Consider the following 21757-nt stretch of genomic DNA (forward strand, 5'->3'; position numbering starts at 1 on the left):
TTTGATGAGGAAGTCATATGCATGGGTGCCCACTTGGTCCCAATGCAAATCAAGTATCACTGTGAAAAGTTCATATTCTTTGATGGTAGAATGAGCTGTACACTTGTTCATCACTGAATCAAAGAGGTCCACAGAAATTGGTATTGGCTTGTCACCATGCTCAGCAAAGTATTCAGTACACAGCTTGTTAGAGAAGCTCCACATGATGATTGAACTGAGCATTGAGTCAGCATCCTTGAATGTAGTTGTTTTTCAATCAAGGATGTTTTGTGTGAAAGGGACAACAGATAGCATTGCGAAAATTTTGCATTGCCATGCATGCACAGAAGCCATTCTCAGATCAAGAAGGTCATTCTCATCCCATTGCATCTTTTCATTAAGGCTTGAAAGAATTTTTAGGTGATGGTTTGTGATTGCATTGAGTTCAGAGGTGGGGCCTCATGTAGCATCATGACCAATCAGGTGACAGTTGGTGACATTCGTAGCATTTGAGTTGAAGGTGGGAGTGTCGCTTCTAGCCAATGCCAGGGCTTCACTCTTAACCAGATGGTTAAATTGTTCTGTATTCTGGATGATTTCAACTGAACCTTCAATCTTGAGGTCAAGTATGTGGTTTGCATCCCACCCCTCATTGGCAAGGAAGAGAATCACTCTAGCTCACATTCCTCTACCAAGTTTGATTCAGCTAGTGAATGGACCAAGATTGTGCATTGCCTTATAAAGGTTACCAACACACTCAATCAGGATAGATAAAGGTGAGATGATTTGCTCCTCATCACCTTCCCCCATAGCATACTTCAGTAGTAGACCATCTTTTGGGGTGTTAGGAGTACCATAGGTTTTGTTTGCTATCTCCTGATTGAACCAGTTTTGGAGGATCTTTGGCAGGCATGGCAGAAGGTCCTGGATCGTTTCGACAAAGTTGTCATAGTTCGAATAGTCTGGATTAGACATATTGGTGGCGATACCTCTGGTTGATATCAAATTTTGGTAGTGTATTGGCTTATTGGGCTCATAACCTGTTGGAAACTTGAGTCATTTCAGTCCCAATACTGGTGATCAGGGAGAGTCTAAGTATGATGTCACTGCTAGTTTATAGACAGAACAAATATACTCAATTGACCAAAGGAATGTGGCAAGAGCCTAGTGCTCTCTGTGCAATATATATACATGTGAGTGGCACATGCCAGAGGTGGGAGTACACCAACTTAATGATCTACCATGGCAATGGGCAGGACTTGGTTGTACCCAATCCTTAACAGGATCAGTTATCCCCAATCTCTGGTCTCGTCATCCTTGCATCACTCCTTAGCGTCGTCATTGGATCGTGTATTCCAGCAACACACACATCGATTGACAGTAGAGGCATATACAGCATGCATGTAAACTGTCCCATAATTTTACATGTCACCATACATCACTCTAATGCTCAATAGCTATAAGTTGTATTGCCACACTGTCTGATATTGTCTGAAAGCACTGCTTCTTCTCTCCAAGACTGTGTAATTGATATTGACATTGACTAAAAAAAATTGTGCTATGAAGAAGAGCCGATTTTTTTTTATTGTGGGACAGTTTATGGAGCATGCTCCCAAATAGCGACACCACTCCATTCCTGACCTTGTGGGCTTTTGACTACAATAAAACTTGCAATGTAACTTGGTGGGCACCTTCATACACATTGAAAGTAGTGACATGGAAAGTTTCAGCTCAATCAGATGACTGTGAGCAATCTGGCAGCACTTCCAGTATGACACCATCATATCTATACCATCATGCCAAAAACCACCCCAGAGAGGTGCTGATTGGCACTCTTTCACATCCAAAATGGGGAATCTATCTATTCAGTTGCAGAACAACTTGGTATGAGCAAGTCTACTGTGAATTGCATCAGCAAAAGCACCTCTGCTGATGTTCCAAAGTCAAAGGGGGGCTGGCTGAGAAAACTCCAGCCTCATCATGTTCACTTCCTGGATCACTATTTTGAGCTCAATTCAACCTCCACAGTCAGGAAAGCATGTCATGCACTGCAGGAGACATTTCAAATCAAAGCATGCCCAACCACAGTAAGAAAAGCACTTAATTACTGTCATTACAAAGCACAAAGGTTAGTGAAAAAACTGCAGCTACTCAAGAGACATTACAAAGCCCATTTCAAATTTGCTAATGAGCACAAGGACATGACTGTTGAGGATTGGAAGAAGGTGGTATGGTCCAATGAGACAAAGATCAACTTCTTTGGACTGGATGGTAAGCAGTTCTGTTGGATTAAGAATGCCAGCTTCAACAGCAAGCTTGTCAGGCTGATGGTCAAGTTTGGCAGCAGCTCCATCATGATCTGGGGCTGTATGATGTGGGAAGGGGTGGGAGGTATGTGCTTGGTGCTGGGTTCAATGAATTCAGACCAATACATTGATATCTTGAATGACAAGCTTTTGAAAACAATCTCAGATTTGTGGCTTCAGCATGCATACACCAACATCATGTTTCAGCAAGACAATGACCCAAAACACATGTTGAAGAAGACAATAATGTGGTTGGAAAGCAATAGCATTAAGGTTATGCAATGGCTGGCACAGTTGCTGGACTTAAACCCAATTGAACACCTCTGGCACCATCTCAAAATGTGACTTTCACAGTATAGTACAATTGCAAAGTCCAGGGATGAACTGCTCAAGAGATGTGAAGCTGAATGGACAGCGATCACTCCAGAGACATGTAGGACACTAATAGAGAGCATGCCAGACTGCATCAAGGCAGTTCTGAAGGCCAAAGGAGGGAATATGAAGTACTAAGGTGTTGTCGAGGAGCACTCCATAAACTGTCCCACAATAAAATAAAAATCAGCTCTTCTTCATAGCACAATTTTTTTAGTCAATGTCAATATCAATTCCACAGTCTTGGAGAGAAGAAGCAAGGCTTTCAGATGATATCAGATAGTGTGGCAATACAACTTATAGCTATTGAGCATTAGAGTGATGTATGGTGACATGTAAAATTATGGGACAGTTTATGCATGTGCTGTATATGCTGGAGATTGCGATCCAGTGTGATGCCAAAGGATGACGCATGGCCGATCTGATCGGAGATCAGGCAGAGCCGATCCAGTTAGATGACCGATCTGATCAGAGATCGAGCCGAGCCGATCTCAGCAGAGATCGTGTGCAACACAGTCCCGCTCGTTGTCATGGTAGATCATTAAGTAGGAGTACTCCCACCTTTGGCATGTGCCACTCACATGTATATATATATATCTCACAGAGAGCACTAGGCTCTCGCCACATTCCTTCAGTCAATTGAGTATATATGTTTCTGTCTTTTCGCAGCAGTGACATCGTACTCAGACTCTCCCCGATCGCCAGTATCGGGACCCAAACTTCCACAATGTATACTCATTATGTTCCTTTGTACTTAGCTCTCTTAAATCACCAACGATTTTGCCGCTTACTTGACCGCCCTGATTGTGCTTTCCTCAACACAACCAACTTGATTAGGGACAAGGATGCTGTCTAGCAACGAGGCGTGCGTTCTGGCAGCTGAGCCATCGCCTCGCGCCACACTTTTACTAAATCTAACAAGCCAAGGACGGCGGAGACGGCAATCAGCCAAGTTGCCGGCTAGAAAGAGAGCCAGGAAAGAAAGCGCTTCCAGAAAAGGTCCAAGAAAAAGGTCCAAAGAAAGGTCCAAAAAAAAGGTCCAAAAAAGGCCTAATTTGCCGTTCTCTCTCTCTCTCTCTTTGACTGAGCGTCGGTGTGGCGTGTGTGCGTGTGCGTGTCTCTCTCAGTCGGCCGTGAAAAGGAAGAAGCTCTTCTCTGTTTGGTTGCAGTTTGTGAGAATGTAAGGTGGTTTTGGCCTCAGAACATGCTGGCTTGAAATGCTCAGTTACTCATTCATCAATCAACTCACACCAAGCAAGCAAGCAAGCAAGCAAGCAAGCAAGCAAGCAAGAAAGCAAGCCAGACAGCAGGCTGAGCTTCCTCATCCTGTTACAGTACCTTGCTTGCTTTACGGTCCATTCAACACTCTCCTTCTCGGTGATTTGCTAACTGTTTTGCATCTCTTCACCTCACCATCATTCATTCCGTGCCCCGCGACAAGACTGCGTTGCTGTTCCCTGCTGGTCAACCGTTGCTTCATTTCGTTCCTTGCGACCCCCCCCCCCCCCTGATCCTGCACCTACCGCCACGAGTTGATCGGCTCCTTCCTTCCTCTCTCTCTCACCCAAAAGCTACCATCATCGCCCCCTCTTTCTCCAAAGCCTCGATCAATTCTACCAACAAGCAAAAAGGTATCTCAAATCTTCTACCAGACATTCCAGCTGGAGTCGACAAGGAGTGTCATCGACCCTGATCCCACGATTCATCTCTGCAAGCTCGACTCTCTTCGAGCCACGCTCAGTGCAAGTCGCCGGTCGACTTTCCTCACTTTCTCTTCCTGGTTCTCCTCTTCCGCCACCTCGCATAATCCTTATTGCATACTTTCAACGCAGATCGCCTTTCCTACTCAGAGCTCGTCGCCCCTCGGCATACCGGCATTACACCTATTGCATACCTTTTAGTTTAGGCCACGCAGTACATCTTCTCGCTTCTACACACACATTTCCATACCATCAGCATTTACGCTTCTGGAAGCTCTGACCGAGTCGCAAATCACATCCTAAGCATTTCTTCGCCTCGTCAAGCTCCCAACAAAGACATAGACACTTCTGCTCATACCGCAGTCAGCTCTCTCTCGCAAGCCTTCCTCAACCACGCACCTGGCTTCGCTGATCTTCCTGTCGATGCGTACCTAGATACGAGCATCTTCTTCACCTAGCGCCTTCATTCAGTTCAACGCTCATCTCCTCCCACTTTGCGAGGCTCTCGTTCGCATTGTCAGGCTAATCGCTCTCACCCAGTGGAACTTTGGAGGCCTTTCCTCTTTGCATTCCAACCGCAACTCGCACGACCATCGCAGTCATGCATGCGCCAACAACAGCCCAGAGCGCGCCCAGACGGCGTAGTCGATCCCAGGACGCAGCTTCTTCCTCGAGTTTGCCAGCCCTTGGATCGTTGAGAGATAGCAGCGCCACCTCGGGACGCAAGGTACCTACTAGCCAGGCTCTGGCCTCCAACTCGACCTTGTCGTCAGAGCAGTCTGCCTCTGGTTCCCGCTCCCTGTCGGCCAGCTCGGCCAACTCCAATGCCTCTGATCCCCTTGCGTCCCAGCCACACTCTCCTGCCGCGCGCAGACATAGCGCAGCTAGGTCAGAAGCCTCGGCCAAGATGAAAGCCACCCTTTCCGCCGCGTCCTCTGAAAAAGCCTCATCTCAGCGAGCCACTGAGCGCTCTTCGCCCGCAGCTCTGCAGGCCTCCAGCTTGAACCAGGATCGAGCAACGACCAGCGCGACGCACCCATCCTCGACCTCAACTACGCCCCACCGCCGCACAGCTGCGCCAGACAGCAGCCAGTTTCGACCCTCCGTCAAGCGATCGACGACCCTGGACGACTCTTTATCAGGCCACCCTATCAACGCTTTCAGAACGGAAGCAGCCAACTTGCCCGCCATTCCTGTACAGGCGTACGCAGCTCCGAACACCCATCTCAAAGGCCTTGACACGAACACAAACCATCCCAATTCGCATTCTCACACAGCTGCCCATCTGCCGCCCCAACTGAGCGCCACTTCCGCTCCCTTCATGACATCTCCCTCACGCTCTGCGCCCTCGCCTGCCTTGCATCATCCTTCGAATACAGGCACGATCACGACGCCTTCTGCCTCGCCAAATGGTCGGAACCGATCTCAAACTGCCGCTATCGCCAATGGCGCTTCAGCGCATTCTGCCAGCTACGCTACCAACGGATCCAACGTCTCCTACCACGGCTCCCGCAGCATGCGCACCAGTCCGCAAATGCGCGCTTTGCCGCACCAAAACCACGTGCAGACCTCCAATTTGCAGACTCTGGGAGCCAGCATGATGGCTTCCGCCCCTAGCTCCGTCTACGGTGTAAGTCACAACGCAAGCGGCGCCACTGCTGGAGCCGCAGCCACAAGTCCTGGCCCCAACCATTCGCACTCCGGTCCACATTGGGAGCGTCACACGACCGAGTTGACCAACTGCATCGTCGCCTTCCTCTCGCCCATCCTACCTACTGAAGAGGAGTACAGGATCAAGGAGGCAACCCGACGTCAGCTTGAGAGACTCTCCAACCGTGTCAGTCCGGGTGCTAAGCTCCTCGCCTTTGGAAGTATGGCCAACGGATTTGCACTGCGCAACTCGGACATGGATCTCTGCTGTCTCATGGGTAAGGGCGATGATGGCCATCCCACCACGCAGCATACTGCTTCCGAGCTTGTAGAGATTCTCGGTCAGCTCATTCGTGAGGAAACCGATTTCAATGTGATGCCGTTGCCCAAGGCGAGGATCCCGATCATCAAGATCAACCGCTCACCTACCGCCGATCTGCCTTACGAGATTGCATGTGATATCGGCTTCGAAAACCGTCTGGCGCTCGAGAACACACGTCTCTTGCTCAGCTATGCCATGGTGGACCCGCCTCGTCTGCGTACGCTTGTGCTCTTTGTCAAGGTGTGGGCGAAGCGCAGGAAGCTTAATTCGCCCTACATGGGCACCCTTTCGTCCTACGGTTATACACTCCTGGTGCTTTTCTTCCTTGCACACGTCAAGAAGCCTGCGGTTCTGCCCAACCTTCAGCGGATGCCTCCAACGCGTCCCATGGAGCCCGAAGAGATGGTGCTCAACGGCAACAACATCTACTTTTACGATGACGTTGCAGCACTTCGCAAGGAGTGGAGCTCACAGAACACGGAGAACGTCGGTGAACTTCTCATCCACTTCTTCCGCTACTTCTCCAAGGAATTCAGTTACAGTCGCGATGTCATCAGTCTCAAGTCAGAGACAGGTCTGGTGTCGAAGGATAGCATGGACTGGAATGCAGAGCTTTGTATCGAGGATCCCTTCCAGATGGGCTACAATGTGTCACGAACCGTCACCAAGGACGGTCTGTACACCATTCGCGGCGAATTCATGCGTGCCAGTCGCATCTTGACTAATACTCGCGGTCAAAAGGTCTCGGCTCTCATTGCCGAGCTGACGGATGAGCGTGAGGACAGCCTCAGCCGCGCACCAGATGGCCCCGGTACCATGCAGCGCAACCCCTATCATCCCCACCTTGGTGTTGGTGGAGCAGGTGGCACCAGCTTCTATGGTTCAGGAAGCAACGGAACGCGTCACTATCGTGATACCTATGGCACCAACAGACGCTACGATGTGTCCAACATCAGCGGCTACGGAGGCAGCTTCGCGTTTGAGCAGATGGCTCGCGGCTTGAGTCAAGGTGTTGCATATCCTCCAACGGCTGCTATGCTCGCACCGTTGTCGCGTACACATGGCCTGAGTCCCAAACCGCAAGCTCCCCGCTTTGCCTCGGCGAACACACAGGGCGGAGATGGAGGAACTCCATTCAGTTCTGCTCAGAGTGACTCGGGAGGATATGCTCCATTGGACTTTACACGTGTCAGCATTGGACATGCTTCAGCTCGCACTTCGCCCTCGTTCAAGCATGCTGTGCCGAGCGGATTCTCCTCTGCCAATGGCATGGGGGCACAAGAGGCCTTCGCTTATGGCGCCGAGATCAGCTTTGGGGTTCCTTCTGTTTCGTCGACGCGAGACGATCTAGACAGTACACCACGCAGCAAGACGTCGCGCTCCTTCTCCGAGACACTGAACCGATCCAAATCGCTTCTCAGGGCTGGTGCGATGGCCAACGGGCACCGAGTACAGCAGGTCGCTGATGGAACTGGAAACGCGACGCCGCCTGCATCTGCTTCCCTTGCACCTCATGCAAGCATCCCAACACCGGCTCGAGCCACCTTCTACGGGCCAGGGTCGCCCCTGCCACTTGCCCCTGCGACGCTCTCGGTTCAGCAGGCAGGCTCAGCATCGGGACGAGGCTTGCGCAGACTGTCCAACTCGAGTCATGCTTCCTCATCAGCTCACTTTGACAGTAACAGTGCCAGTACCTTGCACTGCTCATCTGCAAGCTCGCCGTGGTCGCTTGGACCTGCAGTGGTCGATGGTCGACGTCCTTCTCACCACCAACAGCAGGCAGATACACATGCTCTGGTGCAAGAGTACCTCCGTGGGGCGGCGCAGCTGGGTGCTGACCCCATGCTGTCCATTGATGCTGACAAGCTGGGTTTGCGCTCACAAGATTATGCTTTGGTCGATGAGCAGGACGATGAAGATAGTCGCAACCAGCACGAGACGGGCTCTGTGATCAGTGAAGGAACACTCGACGAGCTTGCACGACTGTCTGAGCTCGATGATGCTGACTCGACAGCATCGCCTGATTGGCGAGCTGTTGATGCGTCTTCGCAGCAGAATCAGCAGCACTCCTCAAGCCAAGGTGGTGAGAGCGAGGGCGGAAAGACGCCCTCCTCGCTTCGACTTCCGGAATCTATCCTACAACAAGCCAAGTTGCGTCGCAAGGCGCAGCCGCATGCCGTCGCTGCAGCTGCGGCGACGGCAGCCGCTAGCAGTGGTATTGCGAGAAAGGATAGAGAAAACAGCGCGGCAGACTGACTCCCTCTCAATGCATTCTCGATCACATCATTCTGCACAAACACAACATGTTTCTGGATCTGTCCATTATCGCATCTGCCAGCCTATCCTTCAACTAGCATTCGGTCTTGTTCTTGGCCTCAAGCTTGATGTGCAACTGTGTGTGTTCTTTGCTGGATCGACGTTTCGGAAGCAGAGCTCCTTTGAGGTGAGAAATTCGGGATTCGGGCAGGGCAAGCTGAGTGGAGGTTGAGTGCCCTTTCCTTGAACTTAAACTGCACTTGGTTTCTTTTGCCTCGGTCACCTGAAAGCTATCCCACCAAAAAGTCGCTGCGAAGCACTAATTAGCATGGCAGGGGATGAGGCCAGGTCCAGTCGTCACGACGATCGCGGTCGAAAACACGGACGTTCGCATCGAGAACATCAAGAGTCCAGCCGAAGCAGTCGTAGTCATCGAGATAGGGGCAAAGACAGAGATCAAGGCGATTTCCACCGACGGTCAAGGTCACCTTCACCGCGTCCCCGCCGATCCGATCGATCTCCTTCAGAGGGGCCTCATCCCATCCTGGCTCGATTAGGCGTCGACAAGCTGACGCCTGACGACTACTTCATCCGCTCAGCTGAGTTCAAAGCGTGGCTATCCGAGTCGAAGCACAAATACTTGGACGAGATCTCGAGCAAAGAGGCAAGACGATACTTTGACCACTTTGTCCATCGATGGAATGAAGGCAAGCTGCCAGATCTATACTATAGGGGAGAATTTCGCAGTTTCGCTGCTGCAGCTGGAGCCTCGAGCCAAACAAGGCACAAATGGTCATTCATAAACAAGTCCACCTACTCCTCGAAGGAGCAGGAGCAACTGGCAATGATCAGAGACAACGTGGACACCCTGACGAATGGATCTAGCAAAGGAGCAATCGAAGCGAGGGATGCAGAAAGGAAAACACGTCATGCACAAAGCAATGAAGCGCCTGATGCCGAGGAAGAACCAAGACGAGACTCGGGCTGGAACTCTCGATCTGCCGCCTCATCATCCAAAAGCTACGCCGACTCACAACTCGACCGAGAGCACAGGGAAGACCTTTCTCGTATCGCACAAAGCGAAAGCCACCGTAGGGCACGCCAAGATGAACGAGACGAAGAGGAGGCGTTTCACGGACGAGCTACAGGGCGCGACCGGGTGCTGGAGAAGAAACGGCAAAGTAACGCTGTTAATCGCGAGTTTGCATCCCGTCGACAAGCTGATGACGGTATCGAGATGGATGACCGAGATCTGTATGAGCAAGAGACTCCTTCGCTATCGAGTGCATCACGAGCAGGAGGCCAAAGAGGTGAGAGAGCTACAAGCAAGAAAGAGCAAGCGCGACAGGAGAGGATGGAGCAACGTAAAGCTGAGATGCAGGAAAAGGTATCTGCGCTAAAAGAAAAGGATGCAAAGACGATGGAGATGTTGAAAGCTATGGCGCAGGAAAGATTTGGTAGTGCAAGGAGACTTTGATCGCAATATATGCGATTGCGATGGTCTTCCGGCCTGATGCAAATGTATGAGATGCAAATGTATGAGATGCAAATGTGTGAGATGCTAAGAATGAGCGCGAGTGTGTTGAGCGATTGAAAGCATCTCGGTCTCTGTCGTTGGCGGAGCGGGACGAGAAAGTGAGGAGGACTGAATCCTCAGTTGCGGACCGAGGTGTTGAAAGTAGACAATCCAACATGGTGATGTAAGCAGACATAAGGCGATATGAGAGAGATCGGGCGAAGCAGATCTGATCAGAGATTAGACAGAGACGATCACGCCAGCTCGTTGTCAGGCATCGTGATTAAGTAGATAGCACCCACGCTCGGTATCAGCCTCAGAGATGTATATATATTTAGCTCGAGAACACTAGGTTCTCGCCATGTTCACTTAGTCAATTGAGTATACATGTTTCTGTCTTTTAGCAGCAGTGACATCGTACTTAGACTCTCCCCGATCGCCAGTTATCGAGACTCAAACGTCTTCACTTTTTCAACACGAGGATGAGCGAGGCGGGATGCATCACGTGATCAGTCATGAAGGCGTGTACGATTTCGGCTTTTGTTTCGTGCGATTGAGTCCAAACGGGGACGGCGAAAAAAGAAGCCGAACATGGACCCTGAGAGCTGGTAATTTAAGGTCCCGCTGTTTTTTTTTTTTTTTTTTGTTTTTTTTTTTGTTTTTTGTTTTTGATGGTTTTTCGCACGCCAAGTGAGCTTAAAGCTTAAAGCAGCGCTGTTCCTTCGGACTTTGCGGTGGGCTTAGTATTGTAGCAAAACAAGAATCTAACAGCTGTACTCGATGCTATCCAGCTCATTCGGCTCAGCCGGCCGGTAGAGGCTTAGCTATGTTTCGACCTTTTGAAGGAGCCAGTCTTGCTCCCCCTTACCATCTTGCTCCTTGTTTACATACCTCCTCAACAACGCAGGCGAACATTACACCTCCATCATCACTCGGATGGATGTCGACAAATGGCTCATTTTCAACCCGCCACCACAGTCAAGCCGAGGCTGCCGCACTTCATTGCACTGCAGCAACGCCTCTTGCAACCCTCTCATTAAACGCCCAACGCGTCACGCAGCTCTGGCCCCTCCAACATGATGTCCCTCTTACTCTCCAACAGCATAGACAGCGTCCTTGCTGCCTCTTCTCCGACTCTTCCTAGCATAACCAAGCCCGCCCTGCCCAAACGCTCACACAGAAGATCATTCGTAAGTGCAACGCCTCCTCCTCTTCCTCCCTCACCCCCTCTGTCAGCGCCTTCACCGACCATCACAGCATCTACCTCGATGATGACACTCTCATCCAACGAGGATGCCCGTCAGAGCTCTAGGTTGAAGCGTGCGAGTACGGGGACGTCAACTTCGATGCCATCTGTTGCGCCATTAAAGATCTCCAGCAACAAGGCTTCCCGTCCTGTCACTGCCGACGCAGCCATGACACCGCCCCTGGCTGCTCAGCCATCATCTTCCAACTCGCCTTTCTCAGCAGCGAGCACGCCCACGATGCCGCCTAAGAGTCGGCACAGAAACTCGGTACATTCACCCGGATCCCCGCCATACCCACCCATCTCCATCACCCCGTCCATCACGGCCCGCTCCTCGAGAGACGACTTTGTCAAAGGTATTGGCCTCGACTTTGACTCGCCAGAGCCTCTCTCTCCAAGCATCTCGACAGTACACTCCAGCTTCCCTAGACGAGCATCCAGCTCTCGACGCTCGTCTACCTGCATGACATACACATCCTCCTCAACAAGCAGCAAAGGCATTCATGCCGCCTCCGCCTCCACATTCAGCCAACTCGACCACACAGACACGGCTTGCCATATCCAGTCAAAAGACGACAGTTCCCCCACATCGCTCTCTTCCGTAGCCACTTCCATTCCTGACAAGTCTCAACTGCTGTTGCCAGTCCACGCAAAGTCGCACGATGCCCTCTTCTCACGCTCTCGCTTTGCTGCCAGCGACGCATTTGAGTCTGCTGCCATCGCAGCAAGCACGCCGAGACGCGCCTCTCTACTCACGCCTGTACCCATGGCCATCTCTCGCAGCCATCAAGAGATGATCGACGACAGTCCAAACAAGTTTCAGCGAAACGAAGTCCAAGGTATCTTTGACTCTGTCCGCGGCTTGATGGCCGATTTACGCTTTGGTATGGGCCATGAGCCATCCAACAGTACTCAACCTCCTCCACCGAGATCACAGAACTGGCTTGATAAAAGTAAGCAAGCGTCCGCTGCTGGTGATGGCAGGGACCTCGCAAGTTGCCTTGCCACTCCGCACCGCTGTCAAGCTGGCGCAAGCAGGGAGGCCGTTGCCCTCCCAACTGTCTTGGCACCTCAAGCGGATGAAAGCACTCCCAGCATCAAAGTTGCGGTGGTCCAGGCCTCGTCTTCGCCGGCTGCCTCGAATGAGGACACCCAAGATGTCCCTGCAGCTCCTGCGCCGCAGCCGACACAACACAAGCTTGCACCGCTCGCTCCAATACAAATTGCTAAGATCACCGGCACCGAAGGTGGTACATCCACAGGTGTGCGTGGCCTATGGGGTTTCCTCCGCGCTCCCTCTCCATCATCGAAAGCCGCTGCTATGGCAAGATCAACCTCGGCCTCGTCGTACTCTTCGGCGTCCTCCTTTGTGCCTCGGTCCACATCATCTGCAGTTGTCGACAACCTGTCGACAAGCAACCTTCTCTCCAATTCGGGCTTCTCCCTCTTCAGTCGCAAACTCACCAACCGTTGCACCTCTGATACTCACGCCTCGTCAGTCACCCAGGATGACGAGATTCCAATCCGCCTACCGCGCAGACAGGTGGATGAAGACAAGCTTGCAGATCTCATCATCTCCTGTGCCGACGCTCGTCATATCCTCAAGACCGACAATTCGCCCGCCAAGCTCAAAGAAGTAGGTCTCAAACTCGAGCTCGGCTGGCGAGAGCAGCTCGCCGAGGCACAAAATTTGCGAAGTCGGCTTGAAGTGACACAGGATACTGTGGAGGACTTGGAGGAGGAGAACAAACATTTGCGCTCCCAGCTCGGCTCCCTCTCCGAGCAGATTGTGAGTAGAGAGGAGGATATGAGACATTTGGGAGAGGCTACCGCAACGCAGATCGCAAGAGAGAGGAATGCTGCGGCTGTAGAGACGGAGGCAGTGAAAGCAGATGCGATGCTCAAGACTGTTTGTCTTTCCAAACAGCTGGCGGAAGAGAAGGCTTTTGCTCTCGGATTGGGTCTGACGCTGCGTGAGAAGCAGTATCACAATTCCTTGTCTGGCTTGCATGCGTTCCGTGAAGGATCGGAGCAAGAGGCAGACCCGTCTACTGATAGGAGTATGGATGCAAGTCAACGCGGGAGCCTGGCTGGCACTTCACTCGGCCTTGCCGTCTCTGGCGCAAGAGAGGATGGCAGACCGCCAAGTGTGCTCTTTGAACTTGCTGGTGACTTGGAGGATCCACTTGCTACCACTGCCGATACCTTCTTACCGCAACTCCGACGCTATGCCCTGTTACAAGGTCGTCCGAACCAATCTGACGCGTCGGACGATGCGCTTGGCTTGGCGTACGAAGAGCTCTTCCGCTGTTCAGTCCATCGTTTCGCACACGGTGCTGCTGCACCACCATCGACGCTTGTCGACGAGCGTGTTCTGCTGATTGGCACAGATCGAAAACTGCTCCTTGCCTTGGTGCAGAAGCTGACCGCTCTGGGTTTGACCCAGGTCTTGTTGGCCACACCAGTCTGGTCTGGCTCGTCGCCACGTGCAGCTTCGGCCTCGATGCGAAGTCGTGGTGTGCACTGTGTCTCCTTTGACATCAGTGCTGACAACGCTTGGGCAACTTTGATGGAAGAGGCCATCAGCAAGCTTGAAGGTCAGATCGACTGCGTTGTCAACGCTTTCGATCAGCTCAGTATCGAGCGGCTTACCGCAGTGTCGAGCTTGCTCAAGCATCAGGCGTCGGCACGGAACGGAGCTGTGCTTTCTTCCGAAACGTCGACGAAACAAGCCCTGAGCGTGGTCAACGTTGTCTACGAGTCTCAGCCGGCGGTTGCTGCCGACGTTGACGGCGCAGACACAGATGCTGAAACGACAATGTGCACGATGGCCTTGATCGGTCTGGCTAGTACTTTGGCTGTCCAAAACAACGCATCTCGTTCGACGACACCTTCACAGGCTGTGCGTTTTAACACGGTCGTTTTGTCGCACCTGCAATGCAAAGCTCAGTCTGGTGTATCGAGAGACAATGAAGCAGCTGTCGAAGGAATTCTGCGTCTCGTCGATCCTTGCAGCTCTGTTCAAGGTTGCGTACTTGACACTGTCGCAGATATGCCAGCGCGATGCCTCGGCGCACCGCTCTGCGCAGCTCTTCCCGCTTTATTCTGTTCGCCCAGCCTCAGTTGCTCTGCCTTTGCCAAGACATCAAAGGCTTCGGGTTTAATCAGTCGATTTGCAGCAAACGACTCGAATGGACACCAGTGGCTGAAGATGCACAAACGCGTCGCTGATGTAGAGTTGCTCGATGCACTCGAAAAGCAGAACGAAGCTTTGAGGAAAAGGTTGGAGACCATCGAACGATCTTATGCTATGTTGTTGGAGAAGAGTGTTAGTCAGTCGTCGCTTGGGCCAGAGGTTGCCACGTAGTGATTCATACTCAGCAACATGAAGATTTGAAGTCTAGTGTCCACCGTCAAAGACGAAAGTGACCGTGTGTGTGTGAAGAAGAGAGCTGAAATGAGGAGTCGAGTCGACTGAACACAAACGATGCAATTGCACAAACACACCATGTCTGGCCGGAAGAGGAGCAGTCGACGAAGCGTGTCCATGCGTGATCAAGCTCAGGTGGAGCATTTTGTGCGGGCAGACTCCTGAAAAATGCACACATCTCTCTCTCTCTCATAGATGGGTATGAGAATGGAATGACGATTGCAAAGTCCGATAGCAACTGTTCGATGGTGCGCTTAGACAGCCTTCATCTGGTCTTTGATCGCATATTTTGCCTCGTCTTTTGCGACGACGACATCACCGACCTTCAGACCGGTCTTCTGCTCGACCGTTTCCAAACCTGACCTGACTCCCTGTTCGGTCTTGTCCTTCAGCTCGTGAATGTTCTTTGTTGTCGAGTCAAGGTACTTTTTGCCCTGCTTCTGGAGGTTGCGACGCTGTTCAGTGAGTGCTGGCAAGTATTGCTGCTCAACCTCGGTGTAGTATGCTGCCAAGTTGTGGGCGAGATGAGGGTTGAAAAAGTTCAAACTGGCGATCAGTGCGAGAGGAGGAGTGAGGATGCGGATAGGGAAAGCACGGTATCGGGTGAAGATGCTTCCAGCCAACGTTGCGACACCGACGTAGAGAAGACCAGGAGTGAGAGGTTCGCATTCGGGGATGAGAGACCTGACCTCGCCCTCAACCGAGCGCTCGATGGAGATCCAACGGTCGACTAGAGAGCGAACAGAGTGTCGGGTGTCGGTGGTAAGGTGAGCAAGGCTACGTCGTGCAGAGCCGATCTGTCGCTCGAGTTCAGTCTGAACGGGAACAATCTCGACTTTGGGATCTGACTGAGGATAGATCGAGAGCTTGGAAGCACCGCTGGAGCTGGGACCCTCTTCGCAGTAAATTGGCTTGGACATGAGTGCCGAGGAAGTTGATGCGATAATGGCGATCGATGCACCAGCTGCCAGCTTGGCAGAAGCACGTGCCTGCGAGTCGAGTTCAGCAGCGACGGAATGGTGTGTGAGATTGTCACGAGAGAGACAAGGAAGAGCGAAAGCGTCAATCAAGCTGCTACATGTAAGCTTTGTGAGATCACTTGCTGAACACTTACCGAAGCTGCGATCATGGATGTTGTGTAAAGTGGAGGTCCCCGCTGTGCTGTTCGGTACTAGGTTGCGTATGCTCTGTCTTCGATCGACAGTCGGTGTTGGCAGTCGGTGTTCGACTGATGTAGAGATGATGTAGAAATGATCATGTCGATCATCTTGGCGAGGTAACAGCAGTTTCGTCTCTTCTTCCCGTGTGGAGCACATTTCGCAAGAGTTCGCATCTTCTCAGTCTCCGATGACGGCGAGGGGCACGTGACGAAGCATTCTTTTAAATGTCTGGAGCGTCGATGTAACATTGATAATTTTTATAATTTTTACAGCCTCCACATCCTGAGTCAGCTCGTGAATAAGTGGTCTGTGCTTTCACCAACTTCGGCAATTGGATAAACTCTGGACATTTTCCGACGTACCTTCAACTGCTGCTTCGTGAGACACCTTCCCCACCTCCCATCCGCAAACTCAGCTTGATACTCTCATACAACCACCTCACTACCTACAGACCCCCCTATTTACCACCCGAAAACCCAGCTTGAAGAAGGATCATGAGCACCACAACTCCTCCATCGCAACGGCGACAAACCAAGCTGCCTTTGGGATTGCAGCCGTATCACATCACCTTTGCTCTCTATCTCAGCACGATCGTCATTCTGGGTACAGCATATAGCGTTCTGTATGGCACACATCTTCAAAACGTACGCATTTCTTCAGGCGCTATCAGTACTGTGGATTCGCAGTTCCCTTCCACCCTTCCAGGCGCCACAGTAGCCCCCGTTCAGAATCGCGTCGAGGGCAACACAAATCTCGGCCCGATCCCACCCACGATCCTGCTTCTGCCTCATCATGCTCTCAACTATTGGGCAAACCGCAAGAACATTGTCAATCAGATCTTTGTTAAGAATGCTTGGCTCTGGACGACCCTCGCTTGGGCTCTGCAGCTCTTCTTTCTTAGACTCGCACCAGCTTCCACAACGCCCACCTCCACCTCAGCTAGGCCCCGCACCTCAGCCGCAGTAGCAAGCCAAAACACCATCAACAACAAGAAAGACGAGGATGCAATCTCCCAGGCAGCTCAGCAAGCAACGATCACTAGCCCTCTGTCCATTTCGGTGCTGCGCTATGCTATCGCTACAGGCATTTGGCTTCTCTTTGCCGACTGGTTCTTCGGCCCTCCCCTCTCTGAGCGCATCCTCACTGCCACTGGTGCAGTCTGCGTGCCCAGTGGCGATCCACAATCCTCTCCTGTCGAAGAGCTCTACTGCCGCACTCGAACTCCTCTCTCCTCCTCCACCCACCCTGCGCTCTTCTCCTCTTCTTCGTTGAGATCCAAGAGCATCCAAGCAATCTGGAAAGGCGGGCACGACATCTCGGGTCACACCTTTATCATGGTTCTTTCCGCCTTACTGCTTTTAGAAGACATTGCTCCTTATCTTGCCGCTCTTCTCGGTCCCGATTCGCCCATCGTCAAGTCGCTGTTGCCCCAGCGAACATGGTTGCAAGCAGCAGCGAGGACAAATTGGACTCCAGCAGCAAAGGGTGCTGTTGCCGCGACGCTGGGTCTGGTGGGACTGTGGAGCTGGATGCTGCTGAACACTGCAATCTATTTCCACACGCCGCAGGAGAAGGTTTCGGGCCTGTTTGTCGGTCTTGCTGCTTGGCTTTTGCTTCCGAAAGGCAATTGAAGTGGCGCATCAAAAACCACTGCGTATGCAATCTCGGCACTTGATCATCGTCGCAGCCTGCAACTGCTAGCGACCGACCAGGGACGAAACTAGTACTGTACCTAGACCGCTCAGAAGGGAACTTTGTTCTCAAGCCCGCGCTACTGCTTGGATCCCTTGCTTATACCAACCATCCTGTAATCTCCCCTTAACACACACATAGAAGAGAAACTCAATGCTCAGACATGTACACACAATTCACTGCACCTCTTTTCGTGGCTTATTCGAAATCGAATCGCAGCATACACCTTATCAACTCCAACTGAGCTCCTTCCACAATCCCATGAGCCTGATGGTACTTGCCACTAATCCTGTCGAGCCTTCAAGAGCATCCTTGTCAACATGTGGCATAGCTGCTTCATAAGACAAGAAGATGACTTGAGACCAGTTGGCGACCTTTTCCCAAAAATTGAGTTGCATCCGTCTGCGAGTGTTGCGTAGATCTGACTCGGCACGGATCAGCGATCGCTCAGTGGACTTGATCAGAGAGTCGACGTTGATCGATTTTGGCTCTCCATCAGCATCTCGCCAGCGATGACCACGTCTTCGAGGCGGGTCCTCTCCGTGCTCCTGATTTTGGGAAGAGTGATACTGTCTAGCAGGGACGAGAGGATATGCAGTGGGGTGAGTCTGTGCATCGTCGGCATCAGGAACAACCGTCCATGTGTCCGACAGACTTGACTCGGAACTGGACAACGATGAGCTCTCATCGCTTGCGCTTTGCCTTTGAAGGTGCAACGCTTGATCGTCCAAATCGCGTGCTGCCTTCTGTAAGTCCGGTCCGAGCATTTCCAATGGCGCTGCTTCCGAGCCAGCTATCCTTCCCCTTGAGGACCGCGATGGATCTCGTTTGCGATTGGACAGAGCTTGATCTCGATTGATAGTCTTGCCGGCTAGATCGGATGCCCAGCCGAGTTTGTCATTGGCGCGGATGATACGTCGATGTGCTGATGTGAGCTCAGATCTGAGTACTTTGCGCTCAATCCTAAGCACGAGCAGGCTGAGCAGCACTGAGCACAGGGACAGAACAATGCCGAGTCGCTCAATACCTTGCCTTCGACGACCTGAAAGGAAAGGTATACCGAGTTTCTGAATGCCAACCGCACGCCAAAACATGCCACCACCAGCTAGGGCCGCTGCTGTCTCGCATGCTTCACCTATAACGGCAAAGGATTCGGCTGCTGCTTCAAGATGCGATGGCTTCCAAACGCTCGTCCAGAGTCGGGCCAAGGTGCGAATGACATAAGATGAGGCAAATGTCGGTGCAGCTTTCGTACTTGATTGCTTTGTCTTGTTCTTCTCACTGAGGTCTTTCTCTGTCGACCCTGATCCAGCATCCTCGGCAGCATTTGCACCGATGGCACCTGTTGCGTCGCCTCTGCCTGTAATCTTGCCGAGCTTCGCCGCAGGAGCATCCGTGAACCCCTTCTCGGCACCACCCTGTCCCTCTTCCGATGCATCAAAGGTTGCAAGATTTGGCGGCTGCAGCCAATGCAAGCCATGCTCGACATGATCTGATAGCTTGCCAAACGGCTCATCACCCGTAAGCTTGATTATTAGTTCTTCTCGACTCGCCACCGAATCACCCATCTTCAGAGCTCGTTTCTTGCTGGCCTGTCGCTGCTGCCAATGCTCCATAGCAGCCTCTGTCGCGGCTGTAACCCATCTCGCAATCAGGATGACACGTCGGAAATTGTCGACGCCCTCTGCAGTTGTATAGATGCGCTGCATCAGTGCAACTCGTACCGGCTTGGGGAAGGACAGAGCCAACACAGTACCGGCTGGTCGCAACATCGCTCCGCGATACGTCTGGGGCACTGGATGATGCAAGCTTGAGTAAAGGAGGAGGATCAGCGAGTGGCTGAAGTGCAGGACCTGTTCTCGGCCCTCCCATGTTTTGAGAAGACGGAGGAGAATGTTGCGTCTGCGCTTGTGTAGCTTGATTGCCGAAGGTGGCAGAGCGAGGGATGGCCATGATGTGGAAAGGCTTGCAGGTAAGAAAGAGTGGTTGTGTCTTTGGTGATGTCGAGAGGTATCGGGTTGAGAAGCGGAGCGAGAGTGGGGGATCGAGTCGTTGTAGGTGTTCATACTAGTCGAATGTGAATGGCTGATGGTAATGATATCGCCTTCCATCGCATCGCGAACGGCGAGTGTTTGGTCCTGATCTATGCTTGCATCCTCCTCCTCATCTTGGCCGATATGATTTAGGGTACGCTCGTGGGGACCACAAAGGTCAAAGTCGTAGCTAGGAGTAGACTCTTCCGTGCGATTGCGGGTTGTAGTGTCACCATCCGAACTTGTGCGCTCAGCATTGTCATCTTGGTCAGAACCGTCCGAGTCAGTCAGAGTGCTTGGTACAAAGGTAGTGACGGAGCTGAGAGAGGCCAAGTTGGCATGACTGGTGTCGTTGCTGGTGCTGGCTGCTGTTGTTGCCATCGAATCAAACCAAGAGCTGCCTGCGATGGACGATCGCTTGACCGGTGTAGAAGAGTGGAGATGGATGCGTGGCAGGTTGGTCAGTGGCTCATTGTCGAGTTGAGAGAGGCGGCTTGAGGAGGCGGTAATGTAGCCGGTGCTGTTGTCGTCATAGTCGGTGCGGACTGATAGCGATGATGCGGACGGCGGCACTGGCAAGTTGGTATTGTGGAGCTGATCGGTGGGTGATCCTGGCTGAGCGGTATCGTCGACTGCTCTACCTTGCCCGTCCATGTTGATACAGGCGCGGTCTTGGAGAGGACCAGCGGACTCGAGTGTAGTGGCCAGCTCGTGGTGGTGTTGGGAGGAAGAGGAGAGAGATGGAACTGCAACGTGTTTCTCGACGAGGTCCAAGCGTGTCTTTCGATGTTTCCGGTTAAAACTCCCCGAATCTCGCCGAGCTGTAGTGTCACGTGTAGATGAAGATGCTGAAAGTGACGATCCAGTAGAACGCGATCTGACAATGAATCGGGAAAAAGACAATCTGATCGGAGATCGGGCTGGCCGATATGATAGCGATCAGGGGCTCCCACTTTCAGCCACATATCACTACTGTATATAGATACCAAGCGGAGAGCTTGAGGCTACCGCTACGTTCTTCTCTTAGGTCAATATAGTATAGTGTTTTAGCTGAATAGCGTCAACACTGTGCTTAGATTGACATCGCCCGATCAGCGTCGATAAGAGCCAAATCTTTCTACCGAAGAGAGCGACTTTCAAAGCTCAGACGCTGAGTGTGGCCGAGGCATGGCGATCCACGAGGGATGTTAGCTCTTACTCGTAGACACACGCAATAATTTTTTTGCTGACCATCTTGCTCGTAGCTTTGGCCGCTCCTTGTCTAGCAAAGCAAGCAAGCACATGTGACTGTCGATCCCATAATAGCAGCATAGGTGCAAGGATATAATACAGAAGCGGATCGAACCGCGTAGAGCAGGATGATGCCTGGAAAGCGTAATGTTGTAACAGTGGCGATTGAGAATCGAGAAACACCGAGCTAGACGAACAGGCTTTCAAAAGCGCAAGAAGCCCGTTGCACAGCACAGTACAGCTGAGAGCCAATGAGGGAGACTCCACGCTGGCTTGTCATGCTGCTGCTGGAATCGAGCCGGTGGAGGATCATGCCTTCCTTGAGCCGCTTCCACCTCCACCCTTTGCGAGTTCGTCCTTAACAAGCTGTTCGATGCGGATCTTCTCCTTCTCCTCTGCCGAAATGAAACTTTCTGCTTTGGCTCTTCGTGCTTCCGCCTGAGCTTGCGTGCCGACTTTGTGGAAGAGTGTAAAGTGCTTTCGTGCTGAAAGTGGCCTGCATGCTTGGGCAACAATCTTGTCTCCTACGGAAAGCGAGTTCTCTTCATCGTGAACGAGGTACTTCTTGTGGCGGATATATGGCTGCGAATGCCACGAGAGGATAAAAGATTACGATTGCGTTTCAAGAAGGAGGTAAAGTTAGTGATTAAATGATCAAAGAGGAACAGGTCGAAGGCATGGACCCTATCAACACTCTTGCACTTCGTGTCAAGATTAACGCAGGACCGAGATATTGCTCCGAGACTTACCTTGAGCAGCTTTGGGTGTATCAAGCGACGCTCGACAGCGACAGTGACAGTTTTAGCCATGACGCCTGCTTTTGTGACGATTCCCTCGATTGTTTGCACCACCATCTTGGTTGTAT

At 52.0% G+C, this 21757-nt stretch overlaps 7 protein-coding genes across 7 annotated transcripts; 4 read left to right on the forward strand and 3 right to left on the reverse strand.

The window, feature by feature from the left end:
• Nucleotides 1–4958: 4958 nt before the first annotated feature.
• UHO2_05949 (uncharacterized protein) lies at nucleotides 4959–8585 on the forward strand (the record flags this gene model as incomplete). The annotated part of the gene is made up of 1 exon (XM_041557663.1): nucleotides 4959–8585. The coding sequence occupies one exon, from the start codon at nucleotides 4959–4961 to the stop codon at nucleotides 8583–8585; it is 3627 nt and encodes a 1208-aa protein (XP_041413597.1).
• A 328-nt stretch (nucleotides 8586–8913) lies between these two features.
• On the forward strand, nucleotides 8914–10062 carry UHO2_05950 (uncharacterized protein; the record flags this gene model as incomplete). Its single annotated transcript, XM_041557664.1, has 1 exon — nucleotides 8914–10062. One exon carries the CDS (start codon nucleotides 8914–8916, stop codon nucleotides 10060–10062), a length of 1149 nt encoding a protein of 382 aa, XP_041413598.1.
• Nucleotides 10063–11177: 1115 nt separating this feature from the next.
• Nucleotides 11178–14714, forward strand: UHO2_05951 (uncharacterized protein; the record flags this gene model as incomplete). Its single annotated transcript, XM_041557665.1, has 1 exon — nucleotides 11178–14714. The coding sequence occupies one exon, from the start codon at nucleotides 11178–11180 to the stop codon at nucleotides 14712–14714; it is 3537 nt and encodes a 1178-aa protein (XP_041413599.1).
• Nucleotides 14715–15031: 317 nt separating this feature from the next.
• On the reverse strand, nucleotides 15032–15906 carry UHO2_05952 (uncharacterized protein; the record flags this gene model as incomplete). The annotated part of the gene is made up of 2 exons (XM_041557666.1): nucleotides 15032–15766; nucleotides 15892–15906. The coding sequence occupies 2 exons, from the start codon at nucleotides 15904–15906 to the stop codon at nucleotides 15032–15034; spliced, it is 750 nt and encodes a 249-aa protein (XP_041413600.1).
• Nucleotides 15907–16431: 525 nt separating this feature from the next.
• On the forward strand, nucleotides 16432–17568 carry UHO2_05953 (uncharacterized protein; the record flags this gene model as incomplete). Its single annotated transcript, XM_041557667.1, has 1 exon — nucleotides 16432–17568. The coding sequence occupies one exon, from the start codon at nucleotides 16432–16434 to the stop codon at nucleotides 17566–17568; it is 1137 nt and encodes a 378-aa protein (XP_041413601.1).
• A 291-nt stretch (nucleotides 17569–17859) lies between these two features.
• UHO2_05954 (uncharacterized protein) lies at nucleotides 17860–20316 on the reverse strand (the record flags this gene model as incomplete). The annotated part of the gene is made up of 1 exon (XM_041557668.1): nucleotides 17860–20316. The coding sequence occupies one exon, from the start codon at nucleotides 20314–20316 to the stop codon at nucleotides 17860–17862; it is 2457 nt and encodes an 818-aa protein (XP_041413602.1).
• An 885-nt stretch (nucleotides 20317–21201) lies between these two features.
• UHO2_05955 (uncharacterized protein) lies at nucleotides 21202–21746 on the reverse strand (the record flags this gene model as incomplete). The annotated part of the gene is made up of 2 exons (XM_041557669.1): nucleotides 21202–21474; nucleotides 21642–21746. The coding sequence occupies 2 exons, from the start codon at nucleotides 21744–21746 to the stop codon at nucleotides 21202–21204; spliced, it is 378 nt and encodes a 125-aa protein (XP_041413603.1).
• Between the last annotated feature and the right edge of the window lie 11 nt (nucleotides 21747–21757).

Source organism: Ustilago hordei, assembly GCF_900519145.1.
Source record: "Ustilago hordei strain Uho2 genome assembly, contig: UHO2_contig_16, whole genome shotgun sequence".
Lineage (NCBI taxonomy): Eukaryota > Fungi > Basidiomycota > Ustilaginomycetes > Ustilaginales > Ustilaginaceae > Ustilago > Ustilago hordei.